Below are 18141 nucleotides of genomic sequence, written 5' to 3'. Positions count from 1 at the left end.
AAACAAACATTTCTAAATAAACGGAAAGTGATCATAAAAAGATGAAACCTTTGGGTTTAGATAAGTTCCATTAACCGTTAAGAGAAAATATTTTGGGGGCCGGCGATGTGCCATAGCAGGTAAAGTTGCCTTCTGCAGTGCCGGCATTCCATATGGGTGCCGTTTCGAGACCCGGCTGCTCCACTTCCGATCCAGCTCTCTGCTGTGGCCTGGGAAAGCAGAAGATGGCCCAAGTGCTTGGGCCCCTGCACCTGCGTGGGAGACCTGGAAGAAGCTCCTGGCTTCAGATAAGCACAGCTCTGGCTGTTGTGGCCAATAGGGGAGTGAACCAGCAGATGGATGATCTCTCTCTCTCTGCCTCTCCTTCCCTCTCTGTGAAACTGTGACTTTCAAGTAACAATAAATAAATAAATAAATCTTTAACAACACTGTGCACTTACTCCTCATGTAGGATCTCTGTCCTTAATGTGCTGTACATTGAGACTTATGCTATAACGCGTACTCAAACAGTATATTTCACTTTGTGTTTCTATGGGGGTGCAAACTGTTGACAGCTTTACTTAATGTATACTAAACTGATCTTCTGTTTAAAAAAAAAAAAAAAAGAAGAAGAAATTATCAATTCCCAACTTGACTCTCACTGGGATTAAACATGACAATAGGTCTGATCTGATTTCATCATCATTTAAAAAATCATCTATTATTTTTTACTTTATGTTTCTGTGTGGGAGCAAACTGTTGAAATCTTTACTTAATGTATGCTAAACTGATCTTCTGTATATAAAGAGAATCGAAAATGAATCTTGATGTGAATGGAAGGGGAGAGGGAGTGGGAGAGGGAGAGGGGAGGGTTGCGGGTGGGAGGGACGTTATGGGGGGGAAGCCATTGTAATCCATAAGCTGTACTTTGGAAATTTATATTCATTAAATAAAAGTTAAAAAAAAAAAAAAAAACCAGCAACAAAAAGAACTGAAAATCTTTTGGTAAGGAAACAAATACAGTAACTGATAAAGTCAAGGAAAAAGGCCCTGAAGCAGTAGCATTACCTGAAGCCATCAGTTTTGATCTATACGACATAAACTGAAATCTGCATCTATCCTCAGTGAATGAGTGAGTAAATAACTGAACATGGAGGCCGGCGCCGCGGCTCACTAGGTTAATCCTCCGCCTTGCGGCGCCGGCACACCGGGTTCTAGTCCCGGTCGGGGCGCCGGATTCTGTCCCGGTTGCCCCTCTTCCAGGCCAGCCCTCTGCTGTGGCCAGGGAGTGCAGTGGAGGATGGCCCAGGTGCTTGGGCCCTGCACCCCATGGGAGACCAGAAAAAGCACCTGGCTCCTGGCTCCTGCCATCGGATCAGCGCGGTGCGCCGGCCGCAGCGCGCCGGCCGCGGCGGCCATTGTAGGGTGAACCAACGGCAAAGGAAGACCTTTCTCTCTGTCTCTCTCTCTCACTGTCCACTCTGCCTGTCAAAAAAAAAAAAAAATAAATAAAAAAAAAAAAAAATAAAAAAAATAAAAAAAACTGAACATGGAGCTCTAAGAGGAAACGCGTGCAACTCTGCTACAGCGCCAGACAGCACAGTCACCACATACCATGAGGGTCCCATGGGTCTCCCATGTTGGGGCTTCAGTCTGATAAAGCTCTTCAAACTGCTGTCTGTACTTTGAAACTAGCTCCTTCTCCAACTTATCAACACAGTCTGCATATTCAACCTTTTAAAAAATCAAAATAACATAATTCATTTAAAAGGGAAAATATTCAAATGAATAGGGATAATATAAAATTACTTTCAATGGTTGAATGATACTGGGTGAAAGGAACCAAAAGGATTAAAGGAGCTTACCCTATATGGGTGCCGCTCATCTTGGAAATAAGTCAGAAGGTGCAGGACACAGCGTAGAATACAGGTTCTTTCTTCATAGTAATAATCTGCAATCTGGGAAGAACCCAAAGACTAGAACCAGTTATTCACCTTTGCACAGAGATACTCAATTTTAGATCTACTGCTAATCAGAACACTTACCTGAAAATGCAAAAGTCTGATTTGAATAAAATATAATAAATTAGGCAAAAGAAGCAAAAGGTCTTCAAAATCCACATGTAAGTTATGCAAGTATTACCTCAGAATAAAATCAAGTTTCCAAAAAGGTTTTCTACCACGATTCCTCAGAACATTCAAGAAACACACAATGCTATAAAATGACAGGCCAAGGACATGAAAACAAATACAAAAACATCACTGATCTATGTCCCACTGTTCAACTAACGTGTCCGTCCTAATGTCTCTAACTAACGTGTCTGTCCTAATGTCTCTAACTAACGCGCTTAATTCTCACTAAATGAGGAGGAAACCACATCAGAACTGAGTCAAATTTCACTTCAAAGCAAGATCCTAAGTGTGAAGGTTGCTGGAGGGAGGATGGGAAATACAGGAATACAGAAAAACCAATTAAGCCTGTTGGATCTCCACACTCATGGGCCAGTTTTCACCACCAGGAGCTGAAGCCCCCCTGGGGAAGCCCCTCCGCTGGTCCAGTGAACAAAGCAGCCGGCTTCCCAGCGAGCGCGTGAGCTCCTCCACAAGGCACTCGGTGCTCGCCAGCAGAAGAGTCAAAAGCCAGCAAAGCTCGAGAGAACAAGGTCGGCTGGCGCCGCAGCTCACTAGGCTAATCCTCCGCCTTGCGGCACCGGCACACCGGGTTCTAGTCCCGGTCGGGGCGCCGGATTCTGTCCCGGTTGCCCCTCTTCCAGGCCAGCTCTCTGCTGTGGCCAGGGAGTGCAGTGGAGGATGTCCCAGGTGCTTGGGCCCTGCACCCCATGGGAGACCAGGAGAAGCACCTGGCTCCTGGCTCCTGCCTTCGGATCAGCGCGGTGCGCCAGCCACGGCGGCCATTGGAGGGTGAACCAATGGCAAAGGAAGACCTTTCTCTCTGTCTCTCTCTCTCTCTCACTGTCCACTCTGCCTGTCAAAAAAATAAATAACAAAAAAAAAAAAAAAAAAAAGAGAGAACCAGGTCACGAAGTCGTCACCAATTTGACAGCACAGAATTAAAATGGGTACTGCACTGACCTTCAGGATCAAGGCCTGGCTCTGTCTCTCATCCTGCAGGACCACCTGAAGGAAACAGAACAGTTAAGAAGTCACCCTGCAAGTCAAAGCTCCGGTAGCAAAGGAAAAGTTAGAAACTCTGCCTCATCCTTCAGGGTTATGATGGCCTGGAGTGGGCATTTAGCCTGGTGGTGAGTTGCCCTTGTTGGGGCTGGCACCACGGCGTAGCGGGTAAAGCCACTGCCTGCAGTGCCAGCATCCCATCTGGGCGTCGGTTCAAGTCCCGGCTGCTCCACTTCCGATCCAGCTCTCAGCTGTGGCCTGGGGAAGCAGTGGAAGATGGCCCGAGTCGTTGGGCCCTGCACCCAAGAGGGAGAAGCAGAAGAAGCTCCTGGCTCCTGGCTTCGGATCAGCCCAGCTCCAGCCCTTGAGGCCAACTGGGTAGTGAGCCAGCGGATGGAAGACCTCTCTCTCTCTCTCTCTCTCTAAGCCTCTTCTTCTGTTTTTAAATAAATCAATAAATTAAAAAAAAAAAAAAAAAGAGTGTCTGGGTTTGATTCCTGGTTTCAACTCCTTATTTTAGCTTCCTGCTAAAGCAGACCCTGAGAGGCAGTGCTAATGCTTAACTGGGTTCCTCCCACCTACACGGCAACCTGGATCTAATTTCTCCCCCCACTCTCACCAGAGCCTGGCCCAGCCAAGCCCCAGCTGGGGAACAAATCAGTTGATAGGACCTTTGTCTCTCTGTGCCTCTCAAGTGAAAAATAAAAATTAGGGGCTGGTGTCGTGGCACAGTAATTTAAGCCACCACTTGCCACGTCAGCATCATCTCTATCAGAGTGCCTAGTTCAAGTCCCAGCTATTCCGCTTGCAATCCAGCTTCCTGCTTACGCACCTGGGAGTACAGCGGAAGGTGGCTCAAGTACTTGGGCTCCTGCCATCCATGCGGGACACCAGGATGGAGTTCTTAGCTCCTGGCATCAGACCTAACTGTTGTGGCCATTTGGGGAATGAATCAGCAAATGGAAGATCTCTCTGTCCCTCATCCTTTCAATACACAAATAAGTCTTTTCTGAAAAATTAAAAATCCAAGGGCCAGTGCTGTGGCATAGCAGGTTAAGCTGCCGGCATCCCATATGGGCACTAGTTTGGTTCCCAGCTGCTCCACTTCCAATCCAGCTCTCTGCTAACGCACCTGGGAAAGCAGCGAAAGATGGTCCAAGTGCTTGGGCCCCTGCACCCACATGGGAGATCCAGAAGAAGCTCCTGGCTCCTGGCTTCAGCCTGGCCCAACTCCACTGAATTCAGCCATTTGGGGAGTGAACCAGCGAATGGAATATCAATCTCTCTAACTCTGCCTTTCAAATAAAATAAATGTCTTTTTTAAAAAAAATACTAAAAATCTAATAAAATTTCTTTAAAGTTGTAACAGCCTGATTCTGTAAATATTTTGCTTAAATGCACCCAAAACTGGGCTCCAAAGCACAGTGCCTCTCTTATCTCAGGTTCTTCGTATATAAAATGCAGGTCTGGGAACCGGTACTGTGGTGTAGTGGATAAAGCCACTGCTTGCAGTGCTGGCATCCCATATAGGCGCCAGTTCGAGTCCCGGCTGCTCCACTTCCAATCCAGCTTCCTGTTAATGCACCTGGGAAAGCAGTGGAGGATGGCCCAGGTGCTTCAGCCCCTGCACCCATGTGGGAGTCCCAGAAGCTCCTGGCTCTAGCTTTGGATCAGGCCAGCCCCGACTGTTGTAGCCATTTGCAGAGTGAACCAGCAGATGGAAGATATTTCTGTCCTCTCCTTCTCTCTAACTCTACCTTTCAAAATAAATAAACAAATCTTTAAAAAAAAAAAAAAAAAAAAAGTGGGCCTGGGTAGAATGGCCATTTTCCCAAAACATTTTCTTCATGTTTTCAAAGATTTGTTTATTTGAAAGGCAGAGTGAGAGAGACAGAAAGGGATCTTCTATCTGCTGGTCCACTCCCCAGATGGCCACAATGGTCAGGTCTGTGCCAGGCCAAAGCCAAGAGCCAGGGAATTTTCCAGATGAGGGGCTGGCACTGTGGAGCAGTGGGTTAAGCTGCCCTCTGCAGCGCCAGCGTCCCATGTGGGCATCAGTTCGTATCCCAGGTGCTCTACTTCCCATCCAGTTCCCTGCTGAGTGCCTGGGAAGTGGCAGAGGATGGCCCAAACGCGTGGGTCCCTGCTCCACGTGGGCTATCCAGATGAAGATCCTGACCCAGCCTTGGTTGCTGCGGCCATCTGGGAAGCGGACCAGCAGATGGAAGATCACCCTCCCCTTCTCTGTCTCTCCCTCTCTCACTGTAACTCTTTCAAATAAATTAAAAAAAAAAAAAAAAAAAAAGATTCCCTTATGGCTGGCAGGAACCCAAATACTTAGGTCATTTTCTACTGCCCTCCTAGATACATTAGCAGGAAACTGGATCAGAAGTGGAGTAGCTGGGACTCGAATCCACACTACAATATGGGATGCCAGTATCGTAAGCCGTGGCTTCACCCACAGAACAACGCTGGTCCCCCAAATCCTTTTCAGAATCTCTGACATCCTGAGGTGGACATTTAGCCCACTGGTGGAAACGCATGTGTTCCCACATTAACATGCTTAGTTTTGTTTTGTTTTGAAGTTTATTTTAGAGTCAGAGTTACAAAGAGAGATCTCCCATCCACTGGTTTATTCCTCAAATGGACGCAATGGCCAGAGTTGGGCCAGATTAAAGCTGGAGCCAGGAGCCAGGAGCCAGGAGCCAGGAGCCAGGAGCCAGGAGCCAGGAGCCATGCGGGTGCAGCAGCCCAAGTACTTGGGCACCTGTTGCTGCTACTCCCAGGCCATGAACAAGGAGCTGCACTGGAAGTGGAGCAGTCAGCCAGGATGCCGGCATTGCAGGCCGCGGCTTAACCCAATACTCCAACCCACCCTCCAAGCAGTGTCAACCAGTGTGCCGAATGCCCACTCTTCCATTTCCACTTTTCACAGAAGTACTAGCACGTGTTCTTGCTTCATTCACTACTGCACAGTGCAGGCCCCTGCTCCACTTCCTCCCAGCTCTCTGCTGTGGCCTGGGGATGCAGCAGAGGATGCCCAGGTCTGTGGGCCCCTGCACCCACACAGGAGACCCAGAAGCTCCTGGCTCCTGGCTTCAGACTGGCTCAGCTCTGGCTGTTGTGGCCATTTGGGGAGTGAACCAGCCAACAGAAGACCTTTCTCTCTGTCTCCCTCTCACTGTCTGTAACTTTACCGCTCAAATAAATAAAATCTTAAAAAAAAAAAAAAAAAAAAAAAAAAAAACACCTGTGCCAAAAACCCTATACTATCCAAAACCAACAAGGACAAAAGATACAGGCGGCCGAGAGGAGCTGGACGCAGCTACAAACCTTCAGTGAGTCCCGCGTGCCCCTGTAATCCTCTTGGAGGTAACAGTGGAGTAACTGCACGCTCTGTTCTTCATCAAGACCCTGAAATGCAGACTTGTAAGTGGAGAGCAGTGCAGCTACTAAGACTCAAAGCATCCAACCACGTGTTCTCCACAAGCACAGACCCTGAATCAACAAAAATCCTTCCAGAGCTTGCACACAACACAGCAATTTCAATCCAAACAGGAAGAAGAGCCAGTAAACCGACACACAATTCCCATGACAAAGCTACAGGCAACAACTGCGCTAACTGGCTAAGCTCATCAGCTCAGGAACAGGCATTACCTGGGCTTCTAAAAAAGAAAATGCTACATATTTAAATAAACACTTACTCGACTTAAAGATCATTACTTCGCTTTGTACCTGTTAGGAGAGCTGCCAATTTGAGTATTTCTAAGACCAATATGTTCAATGTAACCCCCCAAACTGTAATAGACTGAATTTCCAATGAAAATCACTAACAATAGCACACGCACATTCACTGCCGGTAACACATGAAAGCAGGGCGAGTTTTCACTTACCAAAAACTTGCTGATTCTTAACCCCAGCTCCTTCAGTGGTGAAGCTACATCTTTATTAGCTTTTACTTTCTCAGCTGAACTTGAACTATAAAAAGAACAGTGGATCATGCTTTCAATCTCAACAACTCTAGGGTTTATGATAAAAGTATGTAAAGATTTTTACAAGATTTTTTTTCTGTTCTTTAGGTATCTACAAAATATATACGCATACATTCACCTCAACACACTTTATAAACAGAGGTGGTTATGCCTAGGTAATAAAAATATACCATGTGCCTGTTAGGAAACACAGTAATAACAATATTATTTGTAGATTCATTAGGTTACATTACTTATTCTGAACCTTATAGCTATCCTGGAAAGTAAATATTACTATAGTCATTTACAAATAAAATTAACACAACACAAATAATTTACCAAATACCCTACAGCTATTAAGAAGTGAGAGGCCAGCATGGTGGCACAGCAGATTAAGCCACTGCCCACATCCCATGAGCGCACCCCAGCTGCTCCACTTCTGATCTGGCTCCCTGCTAATGTGCCTGAAAAGGCAGCGGAAGATGGCTCAAGTATCTGGGCTCCTGCCACCCATGTGGGAGGACTCAGATGGAGTTCCAGGCTCTTGGCTTTAGCCTGGCCCAGTCCCAGCCATGGACGATATCTTTCAGTCTCTCCCTCCTCCTTCCTCCTTCCTCCCCCCTCCCCCTCCCCCTCCCTCTCAACTCCACCTTTCAAATAAATAAATAAATCCTGGCCACCGCCGTGGCTCAAGAAGCTAATCCTCCGCCTGCGGCACCGGCACCCCAGGTTCTAGTCCCGGTTGCTCCTCTTCCAGTCCAGCTCTCTGCTGTGGCCTGGGAAGGCAGTGGAGGATGGCCTAAGTGCTTGGGCCCTGCACCTGCATGGGAGACCAGGAGAAGCACCTGGCTCCTGACTTCGGATCGGCGCAGTGCGCTGGCCGTAGAGGCCATTTTGGGGGTGAACCAATGGCAAAGGAAGACCTTTCTCTCTGTCTCTCTCTCTCTCACTGTCTAACTCTGCCTGTCAAAAAAAAAAAAAAAGAAGAAAAGTAAAAAAATAAATAAATAAATCTCTAAAAAAAGGCAACCTGAAAGCTGGAATGAAGTATAAAATACATAATAAACTTGAGTCTAGACTAATAGAAATGATGAGTGAATAAATGGAGGAATTGTAACTCACATACACAGATACCACCCCCTTCAGGAGGTGCAGTATAATTCTACCACCACCTGCACCGAGAAGGCTGCGCTTACTGACTCACTGCTAAAGAACAGAGTAAGGTAAGGGGAAAAACAACCCTACAGAGGAGAAACGTGGCAAACGCTACTTTACCCAACTGCCCACGTTCCCATCAGCAGAGATCTCAGGAGGGTGACACACGCCTTCTAGTAAGAACGGCACCTCAACTCTATGTTCTCCCCAAAATCCACAACTCCAGTCTACTGACGAGGAACACGTCAGGCAGCTCCACACTGAGAGCATACTATGACATACTATGACATGCTCAACCAGTCCTCCTGAGAACCACTCAAGGTCATGAAAACCAAGGAAAGACTAAAGCGTCGCCACAGCTGAGAGGAAAGGAAGGATGGGGTCTAGCCAGTGTCTGCGACACAGGTTCGAGTGCTGGCTGCTCCACTTCCACTCCAGCTCCAGCTAATGGCCTGGGAAAGCAGTGGAAGTACTTGGGCCCCTGCCACCCACGTGGGAGACAGATGAAGCTCCTGGCTTTCGCCTGACCCAACGCTAGCTGTTACAGCCATCTGAGGAGCAAACAGTGAATGCAAGTTCCGTCTCTCCCGGTCTCTGTGGCTCTTTCTAAATAAATCTTTTTAAAACAACAATAAAAAGGAGGGTGGTAAGCTGTCACTTCGGATGCTTGCATCCCATATCGGAGTGCCTAGTTCAAGCTTCGGTGCCTCTATTTCGGATCCAGATTCCTATTAATATGCCTAGGAAGTCAGTGGTTGATGGCCCAACTGCTTGGATTCTTCCATCCACCTGGGAGACCCAAATGGAGTTCCTGACCCCTGACTTGGGCCTGGCCCAGTGCAGCAGTTCTGGGCATTTGGGGAGTAAATGAATGGATGGAATCTCTCTCTCTCTCTCCCTATTGCTTTGTCTTCCAAATAACTCTTAGAAAAAAAAAAAAAAAGGGGGGGTGGGGGCAGTGCTGTGGCATAGCGGGTAAAGCCTCCACCTGCAGTGCCAGCATCCTGTATGGGTGCCAGTTCGAGTCCTGGCTGCTCCACTTCCCATCCAGCTCTCTGCTGTGGCCTGGGAAAGCAGTAGAAGATGGCCCAAGTCCTTGGGCCTCTGCACCCGAGAGGGAGACCCAGAAGAAGCTCCTGGCTCCTGGCTCCTGATCAGCACAGCTCCAGCCATTGCAGCCAACTGGGGAGTGAACCATCAGATGGAAGACCTCTCGCTCTCTGCCTCTCCTCTCTCTGTGTAACTCTGACTTTCAAATAAATAAATAAATAAATCTTAAAAAAAAAAAAAAAAGGTAAATGACCCTAGCCCTACAAGTGCATTATTTTAATTCCCTTAGCAAACAATCTGTGTATTCATCCACCACAGTCTCTATGATCTGCAGCAAACAGACAAACAGAAAAGGAATGAGGGGGGCTGGCACGGCAGCACAGCGGGTCAGCTGCTGCTTCCAGTGATGGTGGCGTCCCACCACGACAGCACCACGTCCTAGCTGCTCTGCTTCCGATCCAGATTCCTACTGATCCACCTGGGAAGGCAATGAAAATAACCCAGGTGCTTGGGCCTTGTCACCCACGTGGGGGACCCAGACGGAGTTCCTGTGAATGGAATGTATTTCAAGAAGAAATTTCCCTTTCTTTCAATAGACAAAAAAAAAAAAACGCACTGCTCTTTCCCACTGGTGATTAGATTACATTCTGACGCCTGCACCCACTCCTAGCTCCGCAACAGCACAAAGGCACCTGAGGATGGATGCACCGCCGCCAGCATACTCCGAGCCGACACTGGGACCGCCTTACCTGGGAGGTCTGTAGTAAGAAAGCCCCGCTAACAACCGCTGCCAATGTTTATTCAGTTCTGCCTCTATCTGATTCTGGAAAAGAAAAAGGCAATTTATACAAAAGCAGTTTTAATCAGACACCAGGATACGACTCTTAACTCCTTTTAATATGTGTTTTTCCCACAGCTGGAATAATTTTGAATCCAGAATTCGTTCCCTAACATTGTAGCATAATAATTTAACCTTATCATAAAAACCTTGATAAACATACTTTTTTCTTTTAAGATTTATTTACTTATTTGAAAGTCAGAGTTAGAGAGATTCAGAGGCAGAGAGAAAGAGGTCTTCCATTCGCTGGTTCACTCCCAAAATGGCAGAAACAGCCTGGGTTTAAAACAGGCCAAAGCCAGGAGCTGCATCTGGGTCTCCCAAGCGTGTGCAGGGGCCCAAGGACTTGGGCCACCTTTCACTGCTTTCCCAGGCGCATCAGCAGGGAGCTGAACTGGAAGTGGAGCAGCTGGGACTCAAACCAGTGCCCATAGGGGATGCTGGTGCTGCAGGCAGCAGCCCAACGTGCTGTGCCACAGGGTCGGCCCCGGTAAACATACTGTCCGGTCGTTGCATGCTATCTTATCAAGTGACTAGATCAAAATTTATTTACCATTCCTTTCATGTTAGATACACTTATAGTTACTATAATTCTTTATTAAACAATTTTATGATGGTGAAGAGCTTTGCACACAAAACTATTTTCAGGTTTTTGTTTTTTTTTTTTTTAAAGATCTATTTATTTATTTAAAAGTCAAGAGTTGCACAGAGAGGGAAAGAGAGGCAGAGAGAGAGAGGTCTTCCATCTGCTGGTTCACTCCCAAATTGGCTGCAAATGGCCAGAGTTGCACCAATCTGAAGCCAGGAGCCAGGAGCTTCTTCCGGGTTTCCCACACAGGTGCAGGGGCCCAAGGACTTGAGCCATCTTCTACTGCTTTCCCTGGCCATAGCAGAGAGCTGGATTGAAAGTGGGGCAGCCGGGACTCGGTGCCCATATGGGATGCTGGCACTGCAGGTGGTGGCTTTACCCACTACACCACAGCACCAGTCCCCAGTTATTTCTTACAATACATTTTCATAATTGGAATCATCAGATAAAGGAATATCAAAAAATGTTACAGGGGCAGGCATTGAAGCATGGTGGGTTAAGTAACCTTTGGGACACATGCACCCTGCATCAGAGTGCCAACTGACTCCCAGCTCCTCTACCTCTGATCCAGCCTCTTGGAAGGCAACAGATGATGGCTCAAGTGCTTGGGCCCTGCCACCCATGTGGGACACCTGGATGAAGTTCCAGGCTTCCGGCTTTGCCATGATCTAGGCCCAGCCGTTGTGGACAACTGAGGAGTATATCAGTGGATGGAAGATCTCTCTCTCTCTCCTTCACTTTGCCTCCAAATGAAAATAACTTTTTTTCTTAAAGTAGGCTCTAAAATGGATATAATATTCATTTTGTTACTTCTAGTAACAATAATAGTAATCGAAGGTAATCTTTTTTAAAATATTTATTTATCTGCTTAAAAGTCACAGAGACAGAGAGGGAGGAAGAGAGAGAGAGAGAATCTTTCATCTACAGGATCATTTCCCAAATGGCCACAACAGCCAGTGCTGGACCAGGCCAAAACCAGGAGCCAGGGGCGTCATCCTGTTTCCACATGTGGGTGGCAGGTGCTCGAGCACATGGGCCATCAACCGCTGCCTTCTCAGGCACATTAGCAGGAAGCTGGACAGAGTGGAAGAGCCAGGACTTGAACCAGCACTCTGGTGGCTTAACCTCTGAGCCACAGTGCCAGTCCCTGGATGTAATCTTAACACTTATCCTTAGGACACCCAAGGACAAACAGGAAGCACTGTTCTTCACTGATTATTTGTTTGCAAACCTTCTACAAACCACCGCCGCTAAGAGCTAGAGGAGGCTGATGAACGGGAAGGAAAGGCGCGCAGAGAAAGACCGGAGTCTCAGCCTGAGGGGGAGACAGGTATCTGTACCCCTGCTCGCAGCAGCCAACACTCAGTGCCGCTGAGACACCTTTGTCAAAGGGAGATTCAGAACACGTCAGCAGCCGGGCTACGGGACAAGTTCCCATGCCTGCGGAGAGCAGGGACTGCGTAACACACAGTTTCAGAAGTAAAAATACGTTTCACTCCCTACTTCAAAGACAAGGAAGGTAGTTTTGTGCTGTTCACTACACAAAGAATCCACAGAAACCACAAGAACATTACCCTTACCAGTTCTCTGAGAGCTGACCTTCCAAGCAGGATTGTCCACAGCTCTCTACTGCTCCTGAAAAATGAGAGAAACACGGGTAATTGTGCTTTCAGATTATATACGAACCTGACTACACCACCTCACAGCTATTTCATCACCGTGGTGTAGTAGGTTAAGCCTTTTTTTTTTTTTTTTTTTTTTTGACAAGCAGAGTGGACAGTGAGAGAGAGAGAGACAGAGAGAAAGGTCTTCCTTTGCCGTTGGTTCACCCTCCAATGGCCGCCACGGCCAGCGCGCTGTGGCCGGCGCACCGCGCTGATCCGATGGCAGGAGCCAGGTGCTTCTCCTGGTCTCCCATGGGATGCAGGGCCCAAGCACTTGGGCCATCCTCCACTGCACTCCCTGGCCACAGCAGAGAGCTGGCCTGGAAGAGGGGCAACCGGGACAGAATCCGGCGCCCCGACCGGGACTAGAACCCGGTGTGCCAGCGCCACAAGGCGGAGGATTAGCCTAGTGAGCCGCGGTGCCGGCCTAGGTTAAGCCTATTAAGCCTATGCCTTCAGCATGGGCATCCCATAGGGGCACCAATTTGAATCCTGACTACTCCACTTCTGATCCAGCTCTCTGCTATGCCCTGGGAAAGCAGTAGAAGAAGGCCTAAGTCCTTGGGCCCCAGCGCCCCCACGGGAGCTCCAGAAGAATCTCCTGGCTTCAGATCAGCACAGCTCAGGCCATCGCAGCACCTCTCTCTACCTCTCTGCCTCTACCTCTCTGTAACTCTGCCTTTCAAATAATGTTTAAAAACAAACAAAAAATACATCGTTTAGAGTCCCTGCCACCACTGAGTCACCACATATACTTCCCACCATGTACTTTCCCCAGGTCTTTCTCTCACTCATGACTCTGGAACTGCACTAAACATATTTTTAGGCTTTTTTAAACCTAGAACTAACTCTCAAAATATAACCATTAAGAAATTATTTCGGGGCCAGCACTGTGCTGCAGTGGGTTAAAACATGCCCTGCAGAGCACCAGTTCAAGTCCTGGCTACTCCACTTGTGATCCAGCTCCCTGCTAACGCACCTGAGAAAGCAGCAGAGGACACAAGCACTTGGACCCTTGGACCCACGTGGGAGACCCGGATGAAGCTCCTGACTTCAGTCTGGCCCAGCCCTGGTCCTTGCGGCCATCTGGGGAGTGAACCAGTGGATGGAAGGCTTCCCTCTCTCTGCCTCTCACTCTCTGTAACTCTTTCAAATAAATACTTAAGTCTTTAAAAAAAAAAAAAAAAAATTATCTCAAGGGGCCAGTGTTGTGGCATAGCTGGTTAAGCTGCTGCCTGTGACCCTGGAATCCCCTAAAAGCACTGGCTAGAAAGTGAACCAGCAGATGGAAGATAACTCTCCCTCTCCCTCTCCCTCTCTCCCTCCATTAACTCTGCCTTTCAAATAAACAAATCTTTTAAAAAATTATCTCAAAAATGAGTTATTAGAAAAAGGAGAAAGATTATACTTTGTAAGATCTCAAATCAGTTTCTAGAATAGTAACCTAAAATAGTTAACACTGCTTAGATGTCTATCTGCAAGAGAAAAAAATGAAAAGTTTTCTAATGAAATATACCAAACATTGAGCAAGAAGAATGCAAGGTATGGTAATTACGTGGATAAACTGGAAAACATATCCCCATTAACTCCGGGCTCCAGATCAGTGCAGCTCCGGCCGCTGTGGCCATCTGGGGAGTGAACCAGCGGATGGAAGACCTCTCTCTCTCTCTGCCTCTCCTCTCTGTGTAATTCTTTCAAATAAATAAATAAATCTAAAAAAAAAAAAAAAAAGACTATAACACAAAGCATGAAGTCTGTAAAAACTATCTTTCAGGGTTTTCCCATCAAAGAGGATTAAAGACATCTAAACATCACAAATCTTTTTTCCAAGGAGTAATGCTTTTAAAAAAAAAAAAAATATGGAACGCTTCACGAATCTGTGTGTCATCCTTGCACAGGGGCCATGCTAATCTTCTCGTATCATTCCAATTTTAGTACATGTGCCGCCGAAGCGAGCACGGGTTAATGCTAAGAAAAAAATTTGAGGGCTGGCACTGTGGCATAGCGGGTAAAGTCGCAGCCTGCAGTGCCGGCATCCCATATAGGCACCGGTTCAAATCCCAGCTGTTCCACTCCTGATACAGCTCTCTGCTATGGCCTGGGAAAACAGAAGATGGCCCAAGTCCTTGGGCCCCTGGACCTGCGTGGGAGACCAGGAGGAAGCTCCTGGCTCCTGGCTTCAGACTGGCGCAGCTCCAGCCATTGCAGCCAATTGGGAAGTGAACCCAGGATGGAAGACCTTTCTCTCTCTCTGCCTTTCCTCTATGTAACTCTGGCTTTCAAATAAATAAATAAATCTTTAAAAGAAAATGATGTTTCTTGGAAGAAAAAAAAATTTTGATTTATTTATTTTAAAGGCAGAGTTGCAGAGAGAGAGGTTCACACCGCAGATGGCCACAACAGCCAGGGCTAGGCCAGGCAGAAGCCAGGAGCCAAAAGCTTCATCCAGCTCTCTCACGCAGGTGACAGGGCTCAAACACTTGGGCTCCACTCCACGCTGCTTTTCTCAGGCCATTAGCAGGGCACTGACTTGCAAGCAGAGCAGCCAGGACATGAACCAGTGCTAGTGCTGCAAGCGGCGACCTTAGCCAGAATGCCAGAATGCGGGCTCCCTTTTTTTTTTTTTTTTTTTTTTGACAGAGTGGACAGTGAGAGAGAGAGACAGAGAGAAAGGTCTTCCTTTGCCGTTGGTTCACCCTCCAATGGCCGCCGCGGCCGGCGCACCACGCTGATCCGATGGCAGGAGCCAGGTACTTCTCCTGGTCTCCCATGGGGTGCAGGGCCCAAGCACTTGGGCCATCCTCCACTGCACTCCCGGGCCACAGCAGAGAGCTGGCCTGGAAGAGGGGCAACCGGGACAGAATCCGGCGCCCCGACCGGGACTAGAACCCGGTGTGCCGGTGCCGCAAGGCGGAGGATTAGCCTAGTGAGCCGCGGCGCCGGCACGGGCTCCCATTTTTGACGACAGGAAGAGCCAATGTTTGCTGCACTGCATTAGGTCCTGTGCTCCTCAGCTTAGCACCTCGTCTTACTGAATTGTCAGCTTACTTCTGAGCAGATACTGTCATTATCCTCATTATCTCATCAGGAAACCGAGGTTTCAGAGTGCCTCGCTTCCTAAAGTCACAAATATAACTTGTAACGGAGCCAGCGTTGGAATCCAGGTTTGCATGACCTCAGAGCTTAGCCATTACATTGCCATCTGCCTCACGCCACACCCAAAAATTCATCCTGGAGGCAGGCAGAGCACACCGTGACACGGTGGCAGGCACAGGACAGGCCTGAGGAAAACATGCTGGATGAATGAACACCAAAGGAAGGCATCTGTCCCTTTCAGCCCTCGATCTAACTGGAACATGATAAACAGGAAAAAATAAGGAATGTGGGGAAGGCCGAGATGAGGCATAATAAAAGAGAAAATGGTAGTTTATCAGGAAGGAAATATTTCTGGGAATAAGCATTACTGGTTTTTTTTTTTTTAAAGATTTATTTTATTGGGCCGGCGCCGCGGCTCACTAGGCTAATCCTCCGCCTAGCGGCGCCGGCACACCGGGTTCTAGTCCCGGTCGGGGCGCCGGATTCTGTCCCGGTTGCCCCTCTTCCAGGCCAGCTCTCTGCTGTGGCCCGGGAGTGCAGTGGAGGATGGCCCAAGTGCTTGGGCCCTGCACCCCATGGGAGACCAGGAGAAGTACCTGGCTCCTGGCTCCTGCCATCGGATCAGCGCCGTGTGCCGGCCTCAGCGTGCTGGCCGCGGCGGCCATTGGAGGGTGAACCAACGGCAAAGGAAGACGTTTCTCTCTGTCTCTCTCTCTCTCTCTCACTGTCCACTCTGCCTGTCAAAAAATAAATTAAAAAAAAAAAAGATTTATTTTATTTATTTGAAAGAGAGTTATAGAGAGAAGTAGAGAGAGACAGGGAGGTCTTCCATCTGCTGATTCATTCCCCAGACGGCTACAACGGCCGGAGCTGCGCTGATCCGAAGCCAGGAGCTTCTTCTGGGTCTCCCACGCAGGTGCAGGGGCCCAAGCACTTGGGCCATCTTCCACTGCCTTCCCAGGCCACAGCAGAGAGCTGGATCGGAAGAGGAGCAGGCGGGACCAGAACCAGCACCCATATGGGATGCCGGCACTTCAGGCCAGTGCGTTAACCTGCTGAGCCACAGCGCCGGCCCCACATTACTGGTTCTTTAATGGCTTAGAAATAATGAGAATACAAATAGGTCTCAGACCTCCCCGATGTTCGTAAGCTCAGGGTTGGGAACGACAAAGAACATGAAGTCCACGCCACGCAGACTCCTCAGAAAGCAAGCACCGAGGCGGGGATGCCAACAGTTAGCGCTTCCAGAGGAATGGAGCCACGGAGGAGAGACGGTGCTCTGATCGACCGAGGGAGGAGAGGCCTCACCTCAAACTGGGACCTGAAGCTTTGACCAGCCGATTCTCAAGACGCAAGACACGAGTGGAACCCGTGATGGTCATCTGAATTCCCAGAGAAACATCTTCTCTACGGATTTTCAAGGAAGTAAGTACTTCTATGTGCTGCAGTATCTCTGATTCACTTGCATAGTAAATTTTTTTTTTTTTTTTTTGACAGGCAGAGTGGACAGTGAGAGAGAGAGACTGGGAGAAAGGTCTTCCTGTGCCGTTGGTTCATCCTCCAATGGCCGCCACGGCCAGCGCGCTGTGGCCGGCGCACCGCGCTGATCCAATGGCAGGAGCCAGGTGCTTCTCCTGGTCTCCCATGGGGTGCAGGGCCCAAGCACTTGGGCCATCCTCCACTGCACTCCCCGGCCACAGCAGAGAGCTGGCCTGGAAGAGGGGCAACTGGTCCTGAATCAGGTGCCCTGACCGGGACTAGAACCTGGTGTGCTGGCGCCGCAAGGCGGAGGATTAGCCTAGTGAGCCACAGCACCGGCCTGCATAGTAAATTTGAGCTAGGTATGAGAAAAAAACTAAAGCGCAGACATTAAATAACTAGCCTAAAATACAAAATTTTAAATGCACTGACTTCTGATCCAACATTCCAGCAGACAAGGAACTCTGTTTCTAAAACACATACAGTTGGGGTCGGTGCTGTGGCGCAGATTAAAGCCCTGGCCTGCAGTGCCAGCATCCCATGTGGGCAACGATTCGAGTCCCGGCCGCTCCACAGCTCCCTGCTGTGGCCTGGGAAAGCAGTGGAGGATGGCCCAAGTGCTTGGCCCCTGCACCCGCGTGGGAGACCCGGAAGCAGCTCCTGGCTCTGCGTCAGTTCAGCTCTGGCCGTTGTGGCCATTTGGGGAGTGAGCCGCTGGATGGAAGACCTCTCTCTTTCTGGTTCTACATCTCTCTGTAACTCTAGCTTTCAAATAAATAAAATTAATACAAAAAAATTAAAACACAGAACACATGCAGTTCTGGGACACAGGAAGTTCTCTTCCTTGAGAGGCATCTGGATGGATCCTTTGAACTACCAGGAAGCCGTACTCGTTGCACGGTGAGTCCCGCGGTCGAAGGCTGACTCGGCCACCCCGCTGTGGCGAGGCTGATTCACAGGGACACCGAACACAAGCAGCGGCTGGGGCCGGGTCCAGGCCCGGGTTCCGACGCTGCGAGAGCGCCCCAGCCTATCAGAGCGTCTGCCGAGTTCTCACTCCACTTCCTGCCAAAGCGCGTGAGGCGCAGGTGCCTGGGCGCCTGCCCCCGGGGGAGACTCTGCCTCGCGGCCTCACCGGGCTGTCCAGGCATCTGATCAACCTGGGGCTGTCTCTGGCAGGCCAGGG

The 18141-nt window shown here is 48.8% G+C and overlaps 1 protein-coding gene and 1 non-coding gene across 5 annotated transcripts in view; both read right to left on the bottom strand.

Moving 5' to 3' along the window:
• The window catches only part of NUP188 (nucleoporin 188), a 52556-nt gene that overhangs the window by 32934 nt on the left and 1481 nt on the right, over window positions 1–18141 (bottom strand). For 3 of the 4 annotated variants that reach the window (XM_051838506.2, XM_051838508.2, XM_070057642.1), the window contains exons 2-8: window positions 12297–12351; window positions 10039–10112; window positions 7007–7091; window positions 6447–6527; window positions 3072–3116; window positions 1845–1937; window positions 1594–1713 (exon numbers count right to left, since the gene is read on the bottom strand). In XM_051838506.2, coding sequence (XP_051694466.2) covers window positions 1594–1713; window positions 1845–1937; window positions 3072–3116; window positions 6447–6527; window positions 7007–7091; window positions 10039–10112; window positions 12297–12351 — 553 coding nt within the window. Of the gene's footprint in view, window positions 1–1593; window positions 1714–1844; window positions 1938–3071; window positions 3117–6446; window positions 6528–7006; window positions 7092–10038; window positions 10113–12296; window positions 12352–13935; window positions 13971–18141 lie in introns of those variants that run through there. The other variant, XM_070057637.1, reaches the window with a different exon arrangement.
• On the bottom strand, window positions 14234–14339 carry LOC127488587 (U6 spliceosomal RNA). Its single transcript, XR_007916337.2, has one exon. It is a non-coding gene; the product is annotated as a U6 spliceosomal RNA (small nuclear RNA).

This window comes from Oryctolagus cuniculus, chromosome 1 (genome assembly GCF_964237555.1).
Source record: "Oryctolagus cuniculus chromosome 1, mOryCun1.1, whole genome shotgun sequence".
Classification (NCBI taxonomy): domain Eukaryota; kingdom Metazoa; phylum Chordata; class Mammalia; order Lagomorpha; family Leporidae; genus Oryctolagus; species Oryctolagus cuniculus.
Note: the sequence above shows the minus strand (reverse complement) of the source record. Positions and strands in the feature narration are given on the sequence as shown.